General features: G+C 47.8%; 1 protein-coding gene across 3 annotated transcripts in view; it reads left to right on the plus strand.

Annotated features, from left to right (window-relative positions):
• The window catches only part of KNDC1 (kinase non-catalytic C-lobe domain containing 1), a 1149158-nt gene that overhangs the window by 150557 nt on the left and 971959 nt on the right, over positions 1-26642 (plus strand). The window contains exon 1 of one of the 3 annotated variants that reach the window (XM_078772412.1): positions 5168-5331. The exons of 1 other annotated variant lie outside the window; for it this stretch is intronic. In XM_078772412.1, the coding sequence (XP_078628538.1) occupies positions 5236-5331 (96 nt within the window). In that variant the 5' untranslated portion in view covers positions 5168-5235. Of the gene's footprint in view, positions 1-5167; positions 5332-26642 lie in introns of those variants that run through there. One more of the 3 variants, XM_078772409.1, reaches the window with a different exon arrangement.

Below are 26642 nucleotides of genomic sequence, written 5' to 3' on the forward strand. Positions count from 1 at the left end.
GACCGGACCGAGTCGATTCTGACCTTTGAGCCCAGGTGCACCTGGAGCCATCGCTACCCGCCTGTCCTTTCCATCAATCCCCGTGTGAGTCAGCTTTGTCCCGTTTATCTGTCGTCTGTTGGGAATAATATAAGATTGTGTCTAAGTGCTTGTCTTTCTATGCTGTCCCTCTTGTAGTTGTAATCTAACCTTCCGCCTTAATATAACCTCCTCCGGAGGTCTTGAGAACTGAACCCCTGGTGTCGTATTGTGTTATTGTAATCCAGCCGGGTGTCTTCTTTTTCTTATTGAGCCAGCATCGCGCGACTTCGTCAACGTCGAGTATAGTCGGGTAATTTGTGCGGACACGACGGCCATTCCGCTCGGCCCACTTTAACATCAAAGTCGTGTCTGTAACAATTGGTGTCGAGGAGTGAGATTCGGACCCGGGACTAAATTAGTTAGGCCCAAATTTTGGGAGGGAAAATCGGTTCGGAGCGCGTACTGCGCTCGACAAAATCGAGCCGGAGCGCGGTCCCGTGGTTACTGCGCTCGCCGAAATTATAACGAAAAAAAAAAAAATTTGGATTTGTTTTACGAAACTCGAATTTTGCAAGTCGCGCTATGGCGGATCAAGACGGCTGGGGTCCGGTAGCGGAGAGTGAAGCAGGGTCGGTCCAGGACCAAAATGAGGGACATGAGGAGAGCGAAACAGCGAGGGTAGCAGGCACGCAAAATGGCGCCTCGCAAGAGCGCGCGGTAGCCGAGCCCGCTGTATCAACGGGCTTTAACATGCAGCCGATTGACATACAGGCCCTCATTGCGCAGCTACAGGCAGCTGTACAGATGAGTATGGGGAGCCAAATTGAGCGATTGGGTGAGCGATTGGAGGGCCAAATGGGGGTAATGAGGGACGAAGCGAGGGCTCAGAGTGAGCAAATGGGGGTAATGAGGGACGAAGCGAGGGGTACCAGTGAGGGGTTAGACAATAATTTTGAGGAGTTAGACAAGAAATTTGGGAAGATAGACAATAATTTTGAGGGGTTAGACAACGGGATAAAAGAAGTGAAAAATGGGTTAATGGGGGTAGAAAACAGAATGGCCGCTCAAGAGAATCAGATAGAGGGAGTGAAAAATGGGTTAGAGGGGTTAGAAAACAGTATGGAAGGCAAATTGAGGGACATGAGGGACCAAGCGGAAAGGGAAGTTAAACAAATGGAGCAGCAGATAGAGGGGGTCAGAATGGGGGTAGAAACCAAACTGGATGCTCACAGGGAGGAAATGGAGCAGATGAGGGTGGCATCTGGGCAGGAGATGCAAGTGATGGGAGAGGAGATCAGAAGAGGAGTGAGTGAGGAGGTCGGAGGAGTGCGCGAGGAGGTGAGGCACTGTAAGGAGCACATGGAGAAGGAGGTGAGAAAGGGGACTGTAAAGTTACAGGGGGGCATAGAGGTCCTGACGCAGGAGGTGGAGCAGCTAACAGAGGGACAAAAAGAACTAACGGACCAGGTAAAGAGGAACACTGCGGTATTAGGAGGTTTAAAAGCGACACAAAACGACATAAAAAACGACTTGATAGCGACGAAGAGGGAATGTCAGATGGTACGTGAGGGACTGACAACGAGGTTGGACGAGGTGATAGAGGTAATGGAGACGAAGGACCGGCAGGTGAGGACGCACCTGGAAACGGTCAAGGTAGCCTTGGAGGACGAGCTTGAGGAGACGTACCGGGGAATAAAAGAGGTGAAGCACAAATTAGAAGAAGTGGAAGAAGGGATGAGTGAAATTAAGAAGCGACGGAGAGGGGATAAGAAAGAGATAAAAGAGGAGATAAAAGAATTGGTCCAAAGTCTGTGTTTGGATCGTGATGATGTGCTCATTAACCGGATGAGGGATTCGCAGGTGATGGAGGAGAAGCGAAGAGGAAGAGGACCCGGTGTAAGTGGTGACCAATATGGTCGTGCGTATGATGCGCCAGGGGATTTAATAAGCTTGGGGGTCGAGATAGACCCGGGTGTTCGTGAGAGGCCGTTGGTGAAGTGTGCGACAGGTCTGGTGTGCGAAAGAGGAGGTGTGCGAGAAAGTCCGACTCTGGGGTGTGTGAGGAAAAAGTGCGTGCCAAGGAGTGAGGGTGCTGGCGAGAGTGAGTCGGTCGTAGCGTGTGTGCGAGGGAGCACATGGAAGCGCGGGGTGGTGAGTGTTACAGAGGGTGTGACGGGAGAGTGTGCGCAAGAGTGTGCGCGAGAAAGGTGTGTGACGGACAGGTGCATGAGGAAAGAGTGCGCTGTCAGAAGTAAGGAAGAGTGTCCACCTGTGGTGAGTGTTACAGAGGGTGTAACGGGAGAGTGTGCGCGAGAAAGGTGTGTGACGGACAGGTGCATGAGGAAAGAGTGCGCTGTCAGAAGTAAGGAAGAGTGTCCACCTGTGGTGAGGGTTACAGAGGGTGTAACGGGAGAGTGTGCGCGAGAAAGGTGTGTGACGGGCAGGTGCACGAGGAAAGAGTGCGCTGTCAAGAGTAAGGGTGAGTGCGCTGTCAGGAATGGAGGTGAAAGTAGTGAGAGTGACATGGAGCGTGAGTTAGTTGTGACAGGTGAGCGAGGATGTACACCTGGGATGGAAGGATGCACACCTGGAATGGTAGAGCGTGAGTGGGAATGCACGCTGGAGTTGGTGGTGAGGCACGTGGTTGGGTGTGCGAATGAGGGCACACCTGTGATTGTCACAGAGGAGGTGACCGAGGAGGGGGCGCGAAGCGGTGTATTGGTGAGATGTGCGAGCAACGAATGTGTGCCAAAGTGTTCGGTGGTCAGGTGTGTGACCAAGGCTGTGAGTGGAATGGGTGTACCGAGGTGTGTAAGGAAAGGTACGAGGGGCATGGAAACGGCTGGATGTGTGAGCAAGGAACGGGCTGCGGGGTGTAAGCATGCAGGTGAAGCATCGACATTAAACGGGTTAGAGGTTAGGTCGACTTTTAGCCGAATCGGGCCCTCGGTGCGTGCTGGGCCTCGCTTTGAACGGCCGCGTCCGTGCTCCACTAGACGGAGCGGGCAGCCCGATAGGAAGGGTCGTTATGGCGACCACGTTTTGTTGAGACGTGCCGGCAGGTCGAGATCGGGACATTGGATGGCTCCACGCCGAGGTGGTGCGTGGGATCTCGGCCCGGGTAAGCCCCCGTCCCTGCCCCGAATGCCGGACGCATCCAGCCGCTGGCACAAAACAACCAGCATCCATTGCTTGGCTTTACGAAGCCGGGCTTTGGACAGGGATTGGCGCACCGAGAGGTATTAGTGAGTCGACTGGGTGATGAGGTTAGTGTTTTGGACCCAAAATTAGAGAAAAACAAAATTTGATGATTGGCAAGGGATTGGCAGTAGTGATTGGCAGATGATGGGTAGTGATTGGCAAATTTTTAATTTGTTGAAATTTGATGTGCAAAATTGGTAGTGAGAGACCCCCGATGTGGTGGGATGGCATCCCTGCCACCCTTCCCCTGAGGTGGGGCAAATGCGCTATAGCTTATGGGGTTGATGGCAGTGAAAACTAGCCCGGGTGGGTTAGGATATTGTGTGTAGGGATCTAGCAAAGATGACAGTAGGTGACGTTAAGTTTAGTTAGTGACTGATACCTGCAGTGGGGACGCAGGTAGATTAGTATGGATGATAATGACGTGGGAGCGCAATAGTTTAAAGGGACGACTGGGAAGCGCAAGTTTCAGAAGGGGGTAGTTAGCTGAGATGATGCTGTGTGTGTGAGAATTGAACAGGTGTGATTGCACAGGTGTGCAACTGGACAGGTGTGTGGAGCAGTGTATGAGTAGTGAGTGTGTGGATCAGCGCGAATGCGCTTGGGGAGAGAAGGGTGCCGGTGGCACCAGGTGTGAGAGCACAGGTGTGCAAGTACAGGTGTGTGGAGAAAGTTGGAGTAAGTGGTACGGAGTGGTGTGCATGGTGCGAAGGTGTGGATGGGGGAAGAGTGGACCCCCTTTCACGAGTACCCGGGGCGGGTAGTGTAAGTGTTAGGTAGAGGGTACAGGTAAATTGTGGTTGGATATTGGCACTTGTGGTGCGGTTGCAGAATGGTGTTGTGAATGGGTGCATTAGTGTTGTGGAAATGGCTGGGCGTGTAGCCTGTTAGTGCGTGTAGTTGGTTGGGCACTCCACCACTGTGAGGATGTCGGCCAGGTGAGGCCGCAGGTGGGCTCTGGGAGCCGGTAGAGTTGTGGATGGGGCCCGAGGATCCGGAGGATGGACCCGGGTAGCCCAGTGCCAGAGAGGGCACCGAGTGGGGAGAGTGCCAGAGGGCCTTCCCCAGGTAGTTAGGTTAGGGTAAGGAGCAGGTAAGCTCGGAGGCAACTGCAGTGGTGGAGGTGTGCAGGTGGGTAGACCCACTGGGAGAGGTACACGTCGCAGCCCAGAAATTGTACGAGGGCACCGGGAGATGAATCGGGGGAGTGAGACCCCAAATTGAAGCGCACCACAGACGGGCCAATGGGAATTGGTTTTTAGAACCCATAGTGTAAGGGGGCCAATGGTTTGGCCGGAGAAAGACCCCGGGTAGTGTAAAGTTGTTAAAGTCATTTAGGAAATAGTTAGGATTGAAGAACCTGTCGCACCATACGCAGCCACTTACCTGAGGTGATGATGATGACTCCACACCTGTGTTTTCTTTGTTCTGTTGCAGGAGATGAATCGCTGTGTGGATTTGTGAGACGCATCACGACGTGGATGAGACATTGGGGTGATTCCATCTCTCCCTCCCTAGGAGGGACTGATGATGAATTGGTAATGGCAAATTATGATGTTGAGTTGGAGATGGCAAATTTTGATGAGAGTTGAAAATGGCAAATTTGATTGGTTAGGAGGGAGAGAAGACGAATTTGGTATATGGGAGGAACGGGGAAGACAGTAGGGATGTTTGTTGATTTGTAAAGTAGATGTTTATGGGTAGTGTTGTGTTTTGTGGATACAGTAAGGGGTAAGGGAGGGGCCATGTAGGTTACCTGGTGGGGGGGGGGGGGGCGTACGATAGGAACGTACCTGTCTCACCTGGTTCCCATGTGCCCCCAGTGTGCATCACCTTACATTGCGTGCACTTTTGCGCCCTTACCACCTTACTCACTTGTCTGCTTCTTTTGTCTCCCACCTCCGAGGATCTGGCTTTGGGGTAGAGAGAGAGGAAAGAGAGGTGCTGGCTGCGCAGTTGTGGGCCTGCACTTTCGCTGTTTGCTGCCGGGATCGATACACCATATGGACCGCAATGTTTGTGGCCACCCACAATGGACCGCAGTTCGTTTGCGGCCAAGCACCACCCGGGGATGGACCTATGGGTCAACGTGGCACCTATGCCATACAGGTGAACCACTTTTAGTTGACACCAAGTGCACCACAAGAAGAGCAAGAGACACCTGCAGGGTTAGGGGTTGTCGCATTTATTTTTATTCCAATGAACAATGGTGACTGCACCGATTGGTGGTGGGGTAGTGCTGTTGATGCTCGGGAAGGGTGCTCTGCACGTTATTAAAGGCCGTCGGCCACAGAGCACTCGTGGGTTGGTGTATCGATGTTGGCAAGCGCGCTCTCTCTATGCATAACATCTGCATGTGTTCCTCCAAAAACAGGTCCTGGATCGTAGTGTAAATAGCAGCGTAGTCTTGTAAATAATGCTCCCTACCGGCTGTATGTTTAGTTTGAGAATTCTTTCCGGATTCGGTTATCCTGTGGGTGTGTTTCTGTGAGGAGAAGGGTGCAACGTCGCAGGGGGACATATTTACTCATTTGTGAATATCTGTAAAACTGTCGCACTCAGGGTAGAGTTAATAGTAGAGGGAACTACATTGCGTGCCACACTAAAGTAGGTAAAAATTTATCGGGTCGGGACGCCCCGAGGGTAGAGAAGGGTGCAATGTTGCGAATATGGAATTTGGCCTCCATATCCGCTTGTAAATATTCCCCTATTTTCTCCAATACTCCCCAACTTTCCCCAATCCCCCATTCCCTAGTCCCATTGCATGTAAATAACAATCAGTAGAGCCGACCTTCCCCTTATTCCCCCATTAAATGTCGTGCCCAGGTCCACCGCACCACACGTAGACAACTTTCGGACATCTTCCTAGTTATTCTTATTCTATGTCAGTTAAGGCCTCGTCTCCATTAATTATGACTCTTCGTTGCACCAGAATGTGATTATATGGCATCAGTAGTGAGTTTAGGACCTTTCCCATACCTCCTTCCATCTTCTTCCCCAACAATTACAACAACAACAGAGGAGATGGCGGCGGAGCGGGGGAGGATGCGTCCTCACACCGGCTCGATTAGCTCCAGACCATGCGCTCCACGGGGTTACCACGAAGGGGCTCCTTGTCAGCTCCTCGTCAAGGGCGGAGCCTGGTAAACCCCCCGCACGCACCCAATGAGAAGCAACGTGCCGATTCCACGAGGCGGAGCTAACGAGCCGAGGTCGTGTCACTCCCCGCCGGATATATGCGGCCACGCGCCGGATGTGACGAGAGATGCGCACCCAGCTTGGAGAAGGAAAGCCACCTGCGAGCGCTGAGTCAGATGCGCCCCCAGCTTGAGCAGACAAGACGCCATCCGAGCGCTGCGACCTCCCCGCATCTCTGGACCGGACCGAGTCGATTCTGACCTTTGAGCCCAGGTGCACCTGGAGCCATCGCTACCCGCCTGTCCTTTCCATCAATCCCCGTGTGAGTCAGCTTTGTCCCGTTTATCTGTCGTCTGTTGGGAATAATATAAGATTGTGTCTAAGTGCTTGTCTTTCTATGCTGTCCCTCTTGTAGTTGTAATCTAACCTTCCGCCTTAATATAACCTCCTCCGGAGGTCTTGAGAACTGAACCCCTGGTGTCGTATTGTGTTATTGTAATCCAGCCGGGTGTCTTCTTTTTCTTATTGAGCCAGCATCGCGCGACTTCGTCAACGTCGAGTATAGTCGGGTAATTTGTGCGGACACGACGGCCATTCCGCTCGGCCCACTTTAACATCAAAGTCGTGTCTGTAACAATATATATATATATATATATATATATATATATATATATATCCAGCTAATTAAAAGTACTTATAATTGAAATTGGTTTAGGTGGTTGGAGTCCATTGGTCAAGGAGTAAAGAAAAATGTACACCCAACTAATACCTGCATCAGACCAAGTGGTACCACACCGATTTTGTAATGAAAAGGGGAGAGCACAGACCTCATGCCAGGTGCCGTTTCACCTGTAGCATATGGACTTCCTCCGGCCCCTAGTCCCAGCTCTGGCAAGTGACTTGGTTTTATGGTATTGTGCTGCGACCGTCTAACATTTGCATGCCACAGCGAGGAGTGATAAGAAGCATTAATGCTTTACTTACCACCAATAGACATAGGTGATTTCAGTGGATTAATCTAATTACAGTATATCACAAACAAGAGAGGAATGACACCACAATCCTTTTCCGGATTACCGTTACCACGTATTTTGCCATTTTCCTATCTCAATCCCACAACAAATGTAATACACAACTGTGGTGAAAATGGAAGTTGAACCCAGGTGTGACGCTCACTTAAACCACTGGGCGGTGTCTATAAGACATGTAGTGAAATTATACCAAGGTGAACCCAGGGTGTGCTCGCTACGGAAGGGGCGTCTATAAGACCCGGGACAACCGGGGCGCGCGGACACTCCAGCGGAACTCACTGTGACATAGTCCTGTAGTTTGAATGGTATGTACGCCCCTAAATGCTGCGCTGACTGTCCTCTCTGTTGGACCATTGTTATATTGAATCAACCATTGCTGCTCATGAAATACTCTGATTTTAATGCCTGTTGCATGCATGTATTCTTACAGGATGTACTACAGATCTAAATGATATTAAACCTACCCAGAGGTCAAGTCGTGTCTGAGCTTGATTTTCACGACATTTTAATATCATTTAGATCGCCGGAATGGCTGACCACAAGATGATCGTGGTACCGATTCTCGGAGCCGACCCTCAAGCTGAGGGATCAGCATCGGAGTTCACTCACTGGCTCCAAACGCTGGAGAATTACTTTGCTGCTCACGAAACAGAGCCCACCGCTGCGATAAAGCTGTCCGTGTTACAGTCGAAGGTCTATCACACTACTCTCGCCGCTGGTCTGCCTCAAAAGGACCGGATGCGATGGGGACCTCGCAAGCCTTTTGCGGGACCGCGTCGTCAAAACGCAAACTGCTCTCCTGAGGCCCGAACGCCGGAGCAGGCATGACGGACTCCGGCAAGGCGCCTGCAGAAGGAGGCCACTGGGAAATGTCCTGGGCCGCAACCCCGTCGGAACGACGGACCCGCTTGGCGCCGAAGGTACGAGTCTAGCCTCGGCTGCTCGAAACGCTAACGGCTCCGTCCGAGAGAATCATCCTAGATTTGCGTGCCTCGGCCCGAGATGAGATTCCCACGCGAGTGATCACGACTCCCATGTCGGCCATGCCTCCACACGGCCGGCACACTCCGACCACTCGCTACTCGGTGGAATCGCCTCCTCCGCACGGGCCGGACACTCCGACCACTCGCTGCTCGGTGGAATCGCCTCCTCCGCGCGGGCCGGCACACTCCGACCACTCGCTGCTCGTCGAGGACTCGTCGCAGCACGGATGAGTTTCTAAGGACGTCGAGCGGGACCTTCATAGCCTTTCACGACACTCGGGCTTATGCTTATGATAGATGATCGTATACCATGTGTATTCTATATGACTATCTATGTCTAAAACTCCGGACAAAACACGGCCCGAAAGCTAAACAAACGAGACGCTACTTCAGGGCGTGATATGTATTCGATCGGGCTTATGCTTATGATAGATGATCGTATACCATGTGTATTCTATATGACTATCTATGTCTAAAACTCCGGACAAAACACGGCCCGAAAGCTAAACAAACGAGACGCTACTTCAGGGCGTGATATGTATTCGATCCTTTGACCCGAAAGCTAAACAAACGAGACGCTACTTCAGGGCGTGATATGTATTCGATCCTTTGACCCGAAAGCTAACAAACGAGATGCTACTTCAGGTCGTGCAGTCTATCGCTGCCAAGCATGCTCGCCCTCTCGACTCGGCAAAGCCGCACTGGTTCAACGGGCCGAGCTCAACTTTCGGTTTCCCTCGTACGCGGTGCGCCCTAGATAATACTTTTCGCTCGTCGGCCGGGTTCGTATTCCGTACACCGATCTCGAGCCCGCTCGAATGCTGCTGCCCAATGGACGCGAGACTTTAGATTTCGGAGTGCTACTTTACTCCGTCTGGGGATACCGCTCAGCTGGAACTTGCCGTCAAACCCGCCCGCACGCTCCCGAACCAATTGATGACGTCATCGACTAAATCACGCGTTTGCTTTACAGCACCATTTAACTGTTTCCCGCGCTTGCGTCATCAGAGTTCGTCTACCTGGGTACCTCTACAGATAGCAGAAATACTCAATCTGACCGCCCCTGCCCGAAAGTGTGTGTCATAACGTGGCGGCCTTCGAGGGCGACTAGCCAACATCGCGGACTTATGCCGTTAATCGATAAGGCACGGGGCATTTGGGGGTGCATGGTGACCCCATGACACGGTGACATTGAGCGTTGCGCCCGACTCCCTCGTCTCCTGAGCAAGCCACGTGGGCACCGGCCCGCCGGATCGCCCTTGACTCTGGGCTTGTTGCTTCTAGGACAGGTCTCCTGGCTCGCCTCCACACATTTCGAGACTGCGAGACGTCTCGCCCGGCCGCTGCCTGATTGCGTTCCCTCTGACCCAGACTGTGAAGGTCGCTCGACTTCGGTGCGCGATGCGCGGCTGTTATCTCACACTTCACGACAGGGGGGGGGGATGGATGAGTGAGGGGGTGAGGAGATGCTCCATCCATCCGGGCCATCCTCTTGGATGTCGATCCATCCATCTGGGCCATTCTCTTGGATGTCGATCCATCCATCTGGGCCATCCTCTTGGATGTCGATCCATCCATCTGGGCCATCCTCTTGGATGTCGATCCATCCATTCGGGCCAATCTCTTGGATGTCGATCCATCCGGGATGTTTTCCATTTCTCGATCTCGACGTTTTCTCTCCGGGACACTCCCTCCGGGACGGTAGCCGGTATAGCCGATCTTCTCCGATCCTCTGCGCGCTGTGCTGCAGGACGGGAGATTCTGCGCGCTTCGCTGGGAAGGTGCATTTCGGTCGTTTTGTGCGTCGTCGTATCTGCCATGCCGGTCGTTCGGGCAGCCTACGGAGGGCACTCGTGGCAAACGTTTTGCTTGACACTATTTGCCGGAGCTTGTAATTCGTACGCGCTGCCGTCAGAGAGCGCTCGAGTCTCGTGTTTCAAAACAGGGGGACTCCGGGGTATCGCGTAACTCTCGTTATGGCTCTCGTCGGTTCTCTCCCTCGGCAGTTCCATGACATGGATCTATTGTGGATCGACCATGTACCCTTGGGAGCCAAGGCAGGTACAGACTTACTGTAATGGACTTACTGTAGTGGCCTCCTGTCATGTAATCTTACTTACTGTTACAACTCCTAGGCCGGTACAGACTTACTGTAATTGACTTACACTGTCATGGCCTCCTGTCATGTCATGTCACCATGTCATGGCTTACTGTAAAGAGGCTTACTGATTTACACATCTTCCACATCGACACATCTTCCTGTAATGTGTTGCCTTGTGACGAATAGACATGGCTTACTGGTTTACACATCTTCCACATCGACACATCTGCCTGAAATGCATTGCATTGCGACGAATGGACATTCGCTCTTCGACAAGGTACACCTTATGTAATGAGTTGCATATCGCAAAGGTACACCTTATCCAGCACATAGGCCTGTGAGACGAGCCTATTGTGACCCACAGGCTCATCTTCTGCCAGTATCGGACATGTTTGCTAACCAGGCTATGAGTGCGCCTAGAGAACATCTGCCGTCCCTCCCTTCGCCTGATACACCCCTGCCTGAAGCGGTGAGGGCACTGCGGTGCCCCTCCGACACCTGCCTCCAGCGGCTACTCCGAAGCAGGGGACTCCGGATTTGGGGACGACGTACCCGGTAGTTTCCGAACCTGTGCTGGCAGGGTAATTCGCCACACACTGACCTCTACGGATGGACCGACTGACCTGTACTACTGATAATGGATTTGTTTCGTATAGCGCTTTCCAGGAAGCCCTAAAGACGCTTTGACAGTGTGCGAAACATAACAGAATGGCGCAAAGACAAGAATCAATAGGGATATTTCTTTGACACCCTAATAATGATATAATGACTTCCTCTACCTATTAATGCTGACGCGCGCTCGCTTCCTGCCTAGTGGCAGCATAGTTCTAACGGCGGGGAGAATGTGGTGAAAATGTAAGTTGAACCCAGGTGTGACGCTCACTTAAACCACTGGGCGGTGTCTATAAGACATGTAGTGAAATTATACCAAGGTGAACCCAGGGTGTGCTCGCTACGGAAGGGGCGTCTATAAGACACGGGACAACCGGGGCGCGCGGACACTCCAGCGGAACTCACTGTGACATAGTCCTGTAGTTTGAATGGTATGTACGCCCCTAAATGCTGCGCTGACTGTCCTCTCTGTTGGACCATTGTTATATTGAATCAACCATTGCTGCTCATGAAATACTCTGATTTTAATGCCTGTGCATGCATGTATTCTTACAGGATGTACTACAGATCTAAATGATATTAAACCTACCCAGAGGTCAAGTCGTGTCTGAGCTTGATTTTCACGACAACAACTACAAAGAGCAATTAGAAATTGCAGACCCTCTCCAGGACGTGTTTTGTGTGGTTTTAGGGGACGTACTTTATAGATGTCCTCGCATTCCAATTGTACATACTTTTTTTATAGAGGTACTTGGTTGAAAAAAAAAAAGTGCAATACTGGCTACCGCCAGGTGGTGTTTGTGGCCTATGTTAGCACATTATGTGTGGACAGACAGAAAGACAAGCAAACAAACCAAGAAATATGTCGTGCATAGCACGATACTTGCGAAATCCCTAAAATAAGTTGTTGGCCTATGTTGACCTCAAAAATAAAAGTGGTGGTTGAATACAGTGACAATATATGCAAATGCTCTTCAAATTTCAAGTCAATCGGATGAAAATTGAGGATTTTAGAAAATTGACAAAGTTTGTGACCTTTGGCCTATATTGACCTATTGGCCTTTTGACCCCAAAAACAATAGGCTTCTTTCTTATGACCAACTAGACCATTTGGTGAAGTGTCGTGAAGATCGGTTGAAAATTGTGACCTGTAGGCGACTGACATACAGACAAACAGACAGACAATGAGACACACAAGCAGACGGAATAACACACAAGACCAATATACTTTAAAATCTTCGATTTTGCAAGTAACAAATTGACTGACCCTTTCCTCTGGCACGGGGAATGTGGTGTTGATATCATGGGAATGAAGCAACGAGAGTTGGTTGAAATTATCTTTGTGCTGTCCATTACTCAAACTCATGGTCAAAATGCATCTGCCCCCTACAAATTACACAACCAGCTTAACAAAATGCCTTACCCACACACCGCCTTGTTAAGTGAAGCAGGAAGGGTGTGGCAACATCACACTACCCCGGAAGTATATGAGCACATTTACACTTGCAGGACCACTCATGTGCATCCACATAACAACAAACGATGCCGATTGCAAAGTCGGATGGAAGAGACTATCAATGATGGATTAAATAGACTATCAATGATGGATTAAATAGACTATCAATCCTTCCTCCAAATCCTGGTGGCATCTGGTCAAATCTGTTTCTGGTGTTTGTTACCCCCTCCATCCCCTCCCTCACCTCAAATGCCTACACAGTTGACACCGCACGTGACAAAGCCGAATGCCTCAACTCTGTGTTTGCCTCAAAATCTTGTGTTCCAAACCCATCTCTCTCTGTTCCCACCTTACCCAGTCGAACCCAACTGCTCCTGGACTCTGTGTCCTTCTCTCCTGACAAGGTGGAGAAGTTTCTGTCAAACATAGACTCTGATTCTGCAACTGGACCAGACGGCATCAGCCCACGGGTCCTAAAATCCTGCTCTGCCGCTCTATCTCACCCTCTCTCTGTTCTTTTCACACTCTCTTTTGCTCAAGGTCATCTGCCAGCATCTTGGAAATCAGCAAACATTAACGCTTTACACAAAAAATATGCAAAAACAGTTCCTTGCAACCACAGACCAATCAGCCTGCTCCCAATTATCAGCAAAGTGATGGAATCCATCATTGCTTCAGATATCAAATACTTCCTCTTCTCCAATGGCTTGATCTCCGATCATCAATTTGGATTCAAACCAGGTCACTCCTCTCTGGACATGCTGCTTCTGCTGTCTCAACAATGGATGGAGGTCCTCAATGCCAAAGAGGAAAATTAGAGCTGTCTCCCTTGACATATCACGTGCCTTCGATATGGTCTGGCACCCCGCTCTGCTCACCAAACTCTCCTCCTATGGTATCCATGGAAATCTCCATGCATGGCTTGCAGACTTCCTCTCTGGTCATAGTCAACATGTGGCCCTGAATGGGTTTTCTCTCATCTCCCCTTCCTGTTCAGGCTGGAGTTCCCCAAGGCAGTGTTCTGGGTCCTGTGCTTTTTCTGATCTTCATCAATGATCTCTCCGACTCTCTGGAAAATCCTCTCCATCTCTTTGCTGATGACTCCACTCTCTGCCGCTCCATACCCCATCCATCGGATCGGCAGTCTGCAGCCTCCTCACTCTCTGCAGACCTGGACAAAATCACAGACTGGGCAAACAAGTGTAACATGTCTTTCAATCCTGACAAATCTTACTCTCACTATGTCTCTCAGAAAAGACCGACTGGCCAACCCTCCCATCTATTTTCTCAACAATCCTCCCCAAGAAGTGGTGTCACTCAAGCTTTTGGGTGTCACTACCTGCCATGATCTTTCCTGGGAAAACCACATTTCCAAGCTGGCCACCAAAGCCAGTTGCCGACTGGGCATCCTCCGTTGTGCGAAGTCCTTCCTTGGCACACCTGAGCTCCTCACCAAATACAAGGCTTTCATCCGCAGCTCAATGGAATAGTACTCTCCCCTCTGTGCTGGTGCTCCTGCCTCACACCTAGCTCGTCTTCACGCTGTTGAAACCAAAGCGTTCAGAATCATTGGAATCTCCCGAGATGAAGCTAACTCCGAGGGGCTTTCACTTACTCACCACAGGCAGGTTGGTGGTCTTTCTGTCTTCTACCAACTTCTCTCTGGCCTAGCTCCCCCAGCTCTATCTGTGCTCTGTCCCCCAAATATTCCTACAGGTCGCACAAGATCTGCCAGCAACCCTCTTCTGGTGAAATGCCAACATCAAGACTCTCTGCTCACCTTCACTCTTTCATTCCTCTTTTCTCCCACCTCTGGAACAAACTCCCTCACTCTCTTCAATCCCACTTCTCCCTCCAGGTCTTTAAAACAGCTGTTCACCACCATCGCTTATCTTCCCCCATCCAAAACCTTGATCTTTTCTACCCCCATTAATTCACCCCAGATCCACGTTTTTGAAATACCGACTTCTTTCCTGGAAGTCCTTGCACTGTCCTTGTGTTTTATACTTCTCCTACTCCCCACCCCCCTTCCCACGCCTCCTCCCCCCAAGCCCTCTTCCTCCCACAGATCTCCCGATGTCCCTGCTCTCAAATGTTGTGCTTGTGTGCTTCCCCCTCTCTCCCCATCTTGTCTCCCGCTCTCTTTATAATGGCTTTTGTGTCCGTTTGTTTTTGTAATTAATGTTAGCTCTTACACGAGCCTCGATTTTGTATACAAAAACAAAACAAAAAAACAGACAGGACATTGATCAAGGTATGCTGACCACCATGGGAAGTAAGGAGAAACCGACGTTTCAGGCGTTAACCCTTCGTCCGAGAAAAAAAAGAGAGGAAGAGACGAACAGAAGGGGGAATTAATCCTCTTTTACTCCAACGAATGGTTAACACCTGAAACGTCGGCTTCTCTCCCGGCAATCTACCGGCCTGCTGACTGAATGACACTAGTCTTCACCAACAATACTACTTCCTCATCCTATAACCGATGATGCTTTCGGTTTAATGCATATTCTCACTCCATGCTCTGGCACGTGACCAGAATACAGTTCTGTTGGAGAATCAAACTCAACAACTTGACAGAGTGAAGGCTCCGGGCCTGAGGAAGTCTGTGCGTTACGGATGAAACATCACCTGAGACTTTGTCTGCTCTATCCTGGTATTGTTTTATTGCAAAATCACTCAATTAATACTTTGCGGAATCATTAGTTGACTGTGACATTCTCTTTACTTCTTTGAATGTATTGAAATTTTGAAAAATAGGAAAACGTAATTTTATAGATGACTGAGAATCTCATTCACGTAAGTTTTTCAATGCCCACTCATATCGATAGTCGATTATAATATGGACGAATACACATTTGAGGAGGAGGGCATCAATAATAAATAAATAAATAAATAACTTTTGATGAGCAATGGCTGCGTTGAAACATTGTAAATACAATTAGGGGAATGGGTCAGACCAATAGTCCAAACTTCAAGGATGAAAGACAAGGAAGTTAAACTAACATTTTCCAAGGTGAAGCATTCCACTCAACATCTTCCAACCAAGGTGGGTATTGATGGGTAAACTTCCCATTAAACCGTCTCAAACACCTCAAACCAGCATGCAGGACGAAGATCTTCCACAACTCTCATCGAGACTCTAACATCGTCTCAGCAAACTAAGTATTAAAACTAGAACGGCACTCAGTAGAGAGCTTACCTCCACCTGGTTGGCCATTTCACTCAAAGGTGAAGAATCACTTTAAAAATTCTACTTCCTGGATCTGGATCCGGATCATCACCAAAATTGAACCGATTCTTCCTTGTCACACACACACAACCTGTCCACCAAGTTTCGATAAAATCCATCCATAACCTTTTGAGATATCCTGCTATGTATCGTTTTTGGCTCTATGTCCCAATGGTGAAGATTCACTTTAAAAATGAAATAATTCTCAGATCCGAATCCATATTCCGATCTTCACCAAAATCGAATCGAATCGTCCTTGTCAGACACCCAACCGGTCCACTAAGTTTCGTCCAAATCCGTCACAACTTTTTGAGATATCCTGCTATGTATCGTGTTTGGCTCTATCTCCCAATGGTGAAGAATCACTTTAAAAATTCTAGTATCCGGATCCGAATCCGGATCTTCACCAAAATCGAAGCATTTCGTCCTTGTCACATACTCTACATCTCTGCCAAATTTCGTCTAAATCCGTCCACAACTTTTTGACATATTTTGTTCTCAATCAAACAAACGGACAAACAAACGAACAGACAAACAGGGGTGAAAACATAAGCTTTGATGGCGGGGGTAAAAACCATCTTACTATAATTCACCAAATGTCTGTCGTCTGTCCGTTTCTCTGTCTGTCTGTCTGTCTGTCTGTTCGAAGGTACCGCAAAAACGGCTGTACCGATCGCAACGATATTTTGGGTGGGTAGGTAATCCTGGGATCTCCTGGAGTAAAATAGGATATATTGTTGTTCCAATTTCAGCTTTGGCCTCCAGCATTTTCAGGTTTGGACTCCTGCCTAACGTTATTTTCCTGGGTGCCGCACAAACGGCTGCACCGATCGCTGCACAGTTTGCACCGAACGGACTCGGTGACCTTGGACAAAGACTTTTTCTAAGGGCATGGGTTGAATCCCTGCTTGAGAGAATGCCAACCCCTCCCCGCCATCACGGTCGTCTCTCCAACTCACAATCCCACGATATATGCGGAAAGGACGACCCAAAACCAATTATCTTCTTTTTGATTCGTATATAAACTTCATTAAAAGTAAATAATGACCTCGGCCAAAGTTCAAATGACGTGAGTTTAATAATTACATGAGAGAATTCCACATAGCTATTTGGGCGGTGTATAAGTTAACAGATCGCTATCTCCATCGATCTTGCCAAGGCCGTAACACCTATCGGCTCAAAATCCTTTTAACTGTTGACTTGGTAGTTTTTACAATGCAGGAAACATTAACAATGTTGTTAAAAGTTTATTTTGTGATTAATTTGTGATTGGAGTTATGTTGTTTGGAATGAAAAAAGAGATATCGAGTTCAGGTGAATGACGACATGACGTGATGGTTTCTACTTTCTAAACGTGATCTTCGCGGATCGCCATATGCAGATTCGCCACGGTCCCATGATCGATGTTTCTGTACGTGAACGTAGACGTACCGTTTGTTTGCGAACGGGTATGTTTTTCATGGAAGTCCTTCACGAACTTGCTGTCCATGTCTGACGTGCGACTGAGGGTGCTACAGGAATGTGGAATTTATTGGTTTCATGCTTTAGCGTTCGCCGTATCTGCATTGCCTGTTTGCTTTTGTCCTCCCACCCATGCGTAGCACCGGTATCTCACTAGTCCCTTTAATGCCGTGAGGTGCAGATGGCTGCCGAGGGAGTTTCAATAGCAGAGTACAATCCTGGATGGGTCGCTACTCCAACAGGTTATATTACCGCAGTCAGCAGGTACTCATTTTGCCGATCTTGGAAGGATGGCAGGCTGAGCCAACAGACCTGTTGTTGTTCCATCGGCACGACAGGGGCTCAAACTCAAGACCCTAACATCTTAAGCGAACCACCTTAACAATCAGGCCAACAGCAAGCTTAGTCCAACTATTGATAAGTATTAGACTAATGATTAGACCTCTTAAAAACCTTAAACCAGATTATTCCAATCCACTGAATGATGGAAACTCTCAACTCGTGTAGGTGTGTTTGACTGACACACTGTGGCGGGCACAATGGTCAATAATTCCGCGCACCAGTGGGTGGCGCGAGCGTCCGGGCGTGGAACTGAGATACATGCCCCGCCTTTCGGCCACGCCCGGGGGCAAGGCGTGGCCTCGGGACATATATGCGGGCTCTAAGGTCGAGCCCGCCCAGTGCTGATGTGTGAGATTGTAATAAAGTGCTTTCGTTTGTATCCACGTGTTGTGGCCTACCTTTCTGGCAATCGAGTCGTGTGTGCACAGCACTACACTGGTGACCCCTACTGGTTCAGCCGTTGCTGACCCCCGAACGTGCCATGGCTATCAACGCCGTCGCCATCAAACTCCCGGAGTTCTGGGAAGTGCAAGCCGACGTTTGGTTTGTGCAGGCCGAAGCTCAATTCCAACTCCGGGGCATCACGGCGGACGAGACCAGGTACTACCACGTGGTCGCCGCCCTCGGGCCCGGCACTGCCGCCCGCGTCGTGTCCATCCTTCGGCGCCCGCCGGGCGACCACAATTACGAGGCGCTCAAACGTCTCCTCCTCGCCACGTTCGGGCTCACGGAGGTCGAACGCGCCGACCACCTCCTGGACCTTCCCGCCCTTGGCGACACACGACCATCCGTCCAGATGGATTTTATGCTGTTCCTGCTTGGAGACCAGCGCCCGGATTTCTTGTTCCGAGCACTTTTCCTTCCGCCAGCTACCTGTACAGGTGCACCTCGCGCTGGCCAGTTCCAAAATAACGGAACCCCGCGCCCTGGCCGGAGAGGCCGACAAATTTTTCGCGGCCTGCGACACGCGGTCGGTGTACGGTGCTGCCGTAGTGGATCCCGGTGTGGAGGCTCCAGCGCCCCCTGCTTCCCTCATGGCCGCTGCTACGCCCCGCCCACCACCGCCGCCGGCACGGCCGACGCGGCCGCCGCTGGCAATCGAGTCGTGTGTGCACAGCACCATAACACCACACTTGCCAGGTGTGTCGGCACAAACATAGTAATCGAACCAGTAAAGAAAGAAACATGTGCTTCACCACTCGACCAAACATTCACACCAATTAGACCGACTACGTCACATGCATTGGCAGTAACATCAAATGAGAAGACGTCACACCGCCTGCTCCAATCCCCATCGGGTTAACGATGACAGACCTCGTACAAGATGGTGAGGATCTTGTACCGCCACCCTATGGAAACACCATCGTGATTTACGTTTTGCATAAAATTGGTGTGAACCCTTACCTAATCTCACCCTCAGCAGCACGTGACTCCCTTTCTTGTAACGGATGTTCAGCCTGACGAGAGAAAAAAGGAGTAAACTGAAGAAGCTTGTCAGAATGACGTCATATTTAACTACAACTCTAATTATTACCCTCGCAAGAGCACAGGGTATTGCATTTGAGTCCGATTGTTTGTTTGTCTCTTTGTTTGTTTGTCTGTGTCATAATGTCATAATGAAATGATGATGTCATAAGTCTGTCTGTTTGTCCGCACAGAATAAATATGATTTTCTCTGCAACCGTTGGTCCGATTGACAGGAAATTTTCACCAAAGGTGCACCTCCACCTTTAGAATTTTGTAATGATAATCATGACGTCATAGGTCACATGGCTCGGTCACACTTGAACCCTGGTGTTGGGCTAGCGGCTAGGGTGCCGGCTTAGGATCCCAGGATCCTGGGTTTGAATCCCGGTCGATCGCTGAATTAACGCCAGGGGGGTTGACTCAGCCTGTCATCCTTCCGAGGTCGGCTAATTGAGTACCAGTTCACTGGTAATTCCCTGTTTGTCGCTAAAGGCGGCAAAAAGGGTTGGCGTCAGGAAGGGCATCCGGCCGTAAAACATTGCTTCAAAAAGGGGACCAAAAAACAACAACAACCACAGTTCCCGAAAAAGGCCAACCCCCGCTTGCGGGGAAAAATGGCCTCTAAAGGTGGTTATAGGTCACATGGCTCGGCCGCCATCGAGGAAAAACCGAAAAACTGTGCACCTCTATGTCTCAGAAAGCACTGAATAGAAGGAATTGAGACATGACTCATTGTAAAGAACTCTCCATGGGGAATAAAATATGTTAATGATGATGTCATAAGTCCCTCCATTTTGACGTCATAATTCGACAAGTACAAAACTTCATCCGATAAAGATGAAATTTCTTGAGCATAATCGAGGAATAAATTAGTTTAGAAAAAAAATAATGATGACGTCATCTGTCACGTGGTTCGGCCGCCATATTTGTTTTAACACAAAAGCCTTAAAAAACCACTGAAAATACATCCTGGCGAGGGTTTGCCATCTCTGATTGCTCTTTCTAGTTTTATTTATTTTTATCCAGCCTCAATAATAATAGTAATAATAATTGGGTGTGTTTTATATGGAGCCCAGGATGAGGAAATGCCACAAATAAAACAAAATATTTTACCAACAGCTGCAAAAAAATTTTTTTTTATATGAGTGAAGGGCCTACACTACATCAGGCCACCTACAATAACATTCACATCTGCGCAGAGATAACAAAACTTATGCCTTTTCCTTCCTCTCGCCTCGAGCGAACAGACGTGATATGATAGATGTAAAAGGTCTGCCTTTTTCCGACTGAGCGATAAGCGCCGACGACAGCGATTTATAGACATCATTTGCCTCGGAAAACACTCTTTCGAAGCAGGCGGATTGCATTTTCCCCGTCCCCACCCCCTGGCTCATACCCCGTGCCCCCCAAACCCCAGCAGCCCCCTTATAACAAATGCTCTTGCGAGCTGGAAGCGAGCTAAAGGCATTAGTGTGGGGCGGGGGAGGCACGGAGAGAAAGGGCGGGCTGCGGCAGGGAATTAGTTTAAAATGTCATTTCATTATGACTTATGCTGTCCCACGCAGCACTTAAATCAAGCGCCTGTCATTGTTAATTCCATAATGGGGGCAAGCCGCAACTGGGGCGGCTTTATGAATATTGTTCCCCATAGCATTATGAAATTTCCATCGATTTTGGACTTTGTGGGGGCGAGGAATGTTTCTTTTCTTTTCCTTTTTAAAATAAATATTTCATCCTTTAACTCCTTTATTGCCTGGCAGGTTGCTCTGAGAGTTACTGCGGAGAAGGGTTACTAACACCGATTTATGACTAGGAAAAAATCCCATTGTCGAACCCTGAAATGGCTCTTCAATAGGGTCGTTGTGCTTTTTGAGAGGTTTCTTCATCAAAGGAGATTCTTAAGTCTAATTACAATTGTTTATTTCAAAGCAATTTGGAGTTCAGCTTGCACGCCCCGATAGAGTGGAATAGAATGCGTGGTAATATGAGGTGTATGACAGTGCCGACAGAACGTCGACACCCCCTTTTCAATATTTTCACCTTTTATTGCCCTATAGCCTGGAATGAAATCACATTTATTTACACATCAATTTTTTCCACCTTTATTTACACATTGTAACCCATAACTTCGAATGAAAAACATTCTAGAAATTTCAGAAAAATAATTAAAAATACAAAACCAGAATATCTTGGTTGGATAAGTGTCCACCACCTTATTAATAGCAATTGTAAATTAGCTCAGGTGTAACCAATCGCCTACAAAATCACACACCAAGTTAATTGGCTTCCACCTGTGTTAAATTGTAATTCTGATGATTTCAAAATAACATCAGCTGTTCCTATAGGTTTCCTCTGCTGGGTAGTGCATTTCATAGCAAAGACTCAACTATGAGCACCAAGGAGCTTTCAAAAGACCGCTGGGATAAAGTTGTGGAAAAGCACAGATTAAGGGATGGGTATAAACATATTTCAAAGGCCTTGAATATCCCTTGGAGCACAGTAAAAACAAACATTAGGAAGTGAAAGGCGTATGGTACCACCAAGACCCTGCCTAGATCAGGCCGTACCTCCAAACTGGATGACCAAGCAAGGAGGAGACTGATCAGAGAGTCCACCAAGAGGCCAATGGGAACTTTGAAAGAGCTACAGGCCTTTATGGCAAAGACTAGTCACTGTGTGCATGTGATAACAATATCCCAAGCACTCCACAAGTCTAGCCTGTACGGTACGGTGGCAATAAGGAAGCCATTACTCAAAAAGGCCTACCTTTAGTCCCATTTGAGGTATGCAAAAAACCACTCAGGAGATTCTGAAGCCACGTGTCAAAACGTTTTGTCGTCTAACGAAACCAAGATGGAACTTCTTAGCCAAAATGTAAAATGTTAACGTTTGGCGCAAACGCAACACAGCACACCACCTAAAGAACACCATCCCTACTGTGAAGCATAGTGATGGCTGCATCATGTTATGGGGATGTTTCTCATCAGATGGGACTGGGGCACTTGCCAGGATAGAAGGGAAAATGGATGGAGCAAAATACAGAAAAATCCTGAAGGAAAATCTGCTCTCTGCAAGAAAACTGAAATTGGGACAGAAGTTCACCTTTCAACATGACAACTACCTAAAGCACACAGCTGCACTGGAGTGGCTAAGGAACAAAATGATAAATTTCCTTGAGTGGCCCAGTCAGAGCCCCGACCTAAATCCAATCGAAAAATGTGTGGCATGACTTGAAGATTGCTGTTCATGAATGCTCCACACACTTGACTGAGCTTGAACAGTTTTGTGCAGAAGAATGGACAAATATTGCCCAATTAAAGTGTGAAAAGTTGGTAGAGACCTATCCCAACAGACTCACAGCTGTAATTGCTGGCAAAGGTGCTTCCACCAAATATTAACTCAGAGGGGTGGACACTTATCCAACCAAGATATTCTCGTTTTATATTTTAATTTATTTTCTAACATTTGTATAATTTGTTTTTCATTTGGAAGTTGTGGGTTACGATGTGCAAATAAAGGTGGAAAAAGTCTGATTTGATGTAACTTAATTCTCGGCTATAAGACACAACAAAAGGTGGAAATTTTGAAAGGGACTGCAGACTTTCTATACGCACTGTATAAATACATATACAGTCACGTGAAAAAGTAAGTACACCCCATGTAAAGTTTTGACTTTTTCAACATATTTCAACATACAGCTATTTGATCTTCATTTCAACAATATTGATAGATAAAGGTGATATAATATAACAAATATCATGAAACATTTACATTTTGGAATCCATTGTATAATTTAAATAAACATAAATGCAAATTTCGCATGTGGAAAAAGTAAGCACACCCCTATATTTATCACTACTTCAAATACCTAAAATTAGAATCAGGTGCACCACCTCAGGTGCAAATGATTAGAACATCGTTAGAGAGGATCTTGGAGGAACCTGTCTTATTTAAACTTCAGACATTTAGTTTGGTTTGCTCTTTGTTGTTGAAGTGTGCGGCGTCACGATGCCTAGATCAAAAGAGCTCTCTCAGGCCTTCAGAAAGAAGGTTATAGAGGCCTACGAGTCTGGGAAGGGATTTAAAAAGATCTCCAAACAATTTGAAATCAATCATTCGACTGTCCAGAAGATCATCTACAAGTGGAGAAGATTCCAAACAACTACCAACTTGTTCAGGCCAGGCCACCCCAGCAAGTTCAGCCCGAGAGCAGACCGCAAGATGCTTAAATAAGTCTCTAAGAATCCCAGAATGTCATCACGGGACCTACAGGTAGCTCTTGCCACTGTTGATGTCAAAGTGCATGAGTCTACCATGAGAAAGAGGCTGCACAAATTTGATCTACATGGGAGGTGTGCCAGGAGGAAAGCTTTGCTGTCCAGAAAGAACATCAGGGCAAGACTAAAGTTTGCCAATGAACACCGAGGCAAAGCCCAGCACTTCTGGAACAATGTGCTCTGGACAGATGAGTCAAAGGTAGAGCTATTTGGCCACAGTACCAGAAGACATGTTTGGCGAAAACCAAAGAGAGCATTTGACCACAAGAACCTGACACCAAATGTAAAGCATGGTGGTGGAAATATTATGGTTTGGGGCAGCTTTGCTGCATCAGGGCCTGGGCAACTCGCCATCATATAATCCACGATGAATTCTTCATTGAACCAAAGGGTGCTTGAGGATAATGTGAGGCCATCTGTCGGAAAGTTGAAGCTCAACTGAAGGTGGACCTTGCAACATGACAATTACCCTAAACATACCAGTAAATCCACCAAGGAATGTCTGAAAAAGAAAGAAATGGAGGGTTCTGGAATGGCCAAGTCAAAGCCCGGATCTAAATCCCATCGATATGTTGTGGAGGGATTTGAAACGAGCTGTGCATGTAAGAAACCCCTCAAACATCGCACAGCTGAAAGAATTCTGCATGGAGGAGTAGGCAAAAATTTCTCCCAGTCGATGTCAGAGACTGGTAGACAGTTATAAGAAACGCCTACTTGAGGTTGTTTCTACCAAAGGGGGCAATACCACCAATTAGGGCCAAGGGTGTACTTACTTTTTCCACATGAGAAATTTGCATTTATGTTTATTTAAATTATACAATGGACTACAAAATGTAAATGTTTCATGATATTTGTTATATTATATCACCTTTATCTATCAACATTGTTGAAATGAAGATCAAATAGCTGTATGTTGAAAGGGAAAACTTTTCATGCGGTGTACTTACTTTTTCACGTGACTGTGTGTATGTATGTATGTATGTATATATATACATATATATATATATATATATATATATATATATATATATATATATATATATATATATATATATATATATATATATATACAGTGAAACCTTGACTTACGAGTGCACCAACTTACGAGTTTTCCGAGATACGAGCCGTCGCTCGGGCGGTTTATTGCTTTGAGATGCGAGCCGAGATCTGAGTTACGAGCTTACGCCACCCGCCACCAAGTGGGTTCCAGTCACGTGGTTATCTTGCCATGCAAGCATCTCTGCCGTATATCGCTGCTGCTTTGTTTTCGCATTTTGGTTATTTTGGAGCTTACGCCACCCGCCACCAGGTGGGTTCCGGTCACGTGGTTATCTTGCCGTGCAAGCATCTCTGCCGTATATCGCTGCTGCTTTGTTTTCGCATTTTGGTTATTTTGGAGCTTACGCCACCCGCCATCAGGTGGGTTCCGGTCACGTGGTTATCTTGCCGTGCAAGCATCTCTGCCGAATATCGCTGCTGCTTTGTTTTCGCATTTTGGTTATTTTGGAAAATTTCTTAGTTTTAACCATGGGTCCTAAGAAATTGAGTGCCAAGGGCAGTACTGAGAAGAAGAAGAGGATGATGTGCTTGGATATAAAACACGCAATCGTCGAAAAACATGAGCGAGGTGTGCGTGTTGTCGACTTGGCGAGGCAGTACGATCGTAGTACTTCTACGATATGTACGATTTTGAAGCAGAAGGAGTCGATAAAGGCTATAACGCCAGCCAAGGGCGTTACGATTATTTCAAAGCTCCGGACCTCTATCCATGAAGAGATGGAGAAGTTGTTGTTTGTGTGGTTGACGGAGAAGCAGCTCGCAGGAGATACCGTGACCGAGAACATCATGTGTGAGAAGGCCCGAGACATTTACCGGGGATTTGGTGCAGCAGGCGGCGGGAACATCAACGGACGAGGCATCGGAAGAGTCATTCAAAGCCAGTCGGGGATGGTTTGATAATTTTAAGAAGAGGACCGGCATTCACTCCGTCATCAGGCATGGTGAGGCAGCAAGCTCGGATGTGAAGGCAGCTGAAGATTTTATTATAACTTTTGCCGAACTGATAGAAGCCGAACGATACATCCCCCAGCAAATCTTCAACTGTGACGAGACAGGTCTCTTCTGGAAAAAGATGCCGAGGAGGACGTATATAACGGCAGAGGAGAAGAGCATGCCAGGCCACAACTTCTTCAGAGTGCCGGCGATAGCTCGCCTTCTCTTTGTGGAAAACACGGTGAGATCCTTAACATCCAACAACTAATGGGACGCAAACGGGGCGCCCAGTTTAGCGGTACACACATTGATGAATCACCCTGCCTGTGAAACACCGACATGACAGGTTATAGCTGGGTCGGGATTCAAACCCAGGCTGGACAGTTTAGAGTCAAGTGTGCGTACCTCCAGTCCAGGCCATCCTGCCAACTTGTATGCTGCATACAGGTGAAATATAAAGCGCGAGATATTTTTATATATACTGTATATTTAAAGAAAAATTGGTGTGGTTTTTGGTGGGCTGGAACGGATTAATAGCATTTCAACGCATTTTAATGGGGAAATTTAATTTGAGAAACGAGCAAATTGAGTTACGAGCTCGGTCACAGAACGAATTAAACTCGTAAGTCAAGGTTTCACTGTATATATATATATATATATATATATATATATATATATATATATATATATATATACATATATATATATATATACATATATATATATATATATACACACACACACACACACACACACACACACACACACACACACACACACACACACACACACACACACACGGCATTTAATATGGGATTTTTTTTTTCTTGACGGGTTTACTTTCTGAACTCGGTATATCAATCTGGTGAGTTTCTTTTACACTTTGGTGATTTATTTGTTAAAAGAACCATGTCACTGATTGTCTGTCGCAGCAAGAAGTCAACAACAGGATTATATCACAGGTGGCGTGGCAAAATGTACGGACAGGTGCATTTGACGATTGGCTTCACAGTCGGGTATACAAGGGTTGTTGCGTTCTGTATTAGTGGAAAACAACTGCTGCACATCTCCAAAAGTTATTGCCGCTTCCTCTGGAGATGGACCGTCAACTCGACAATGCTGTTTGTCATGGAGTGGTGGCTTTACGAAATTACGGCATGAAACAGCGTGCTATTGCTCAGCAGTATGGCATCACTCAAGGTCAGGTGTCAAAGATCCTGAAACGAAATGCTCAGAGGGGTGTCCCTACTCCAATAACGAGGCCAGGACGTCCCCGCAGAACCACAAGGAGGGATGATCGCCAGCTGCACCGGTTAGTCCGCAATGGCCGT

Source organism: Myxine glutinosa, chromosome 2 (assembly GCF_964187855.1).
Source record: "Myxine glutinosa chromosome 2, kmMyxGlut1.1, whole genome shotgun sequence".
Taxonomy (NCBI): Eukaryota; Metazoa; Chordata; class Myxini; order Myxiniformes; family Myxinidae; genus Myxine; species Myxine glutinosa.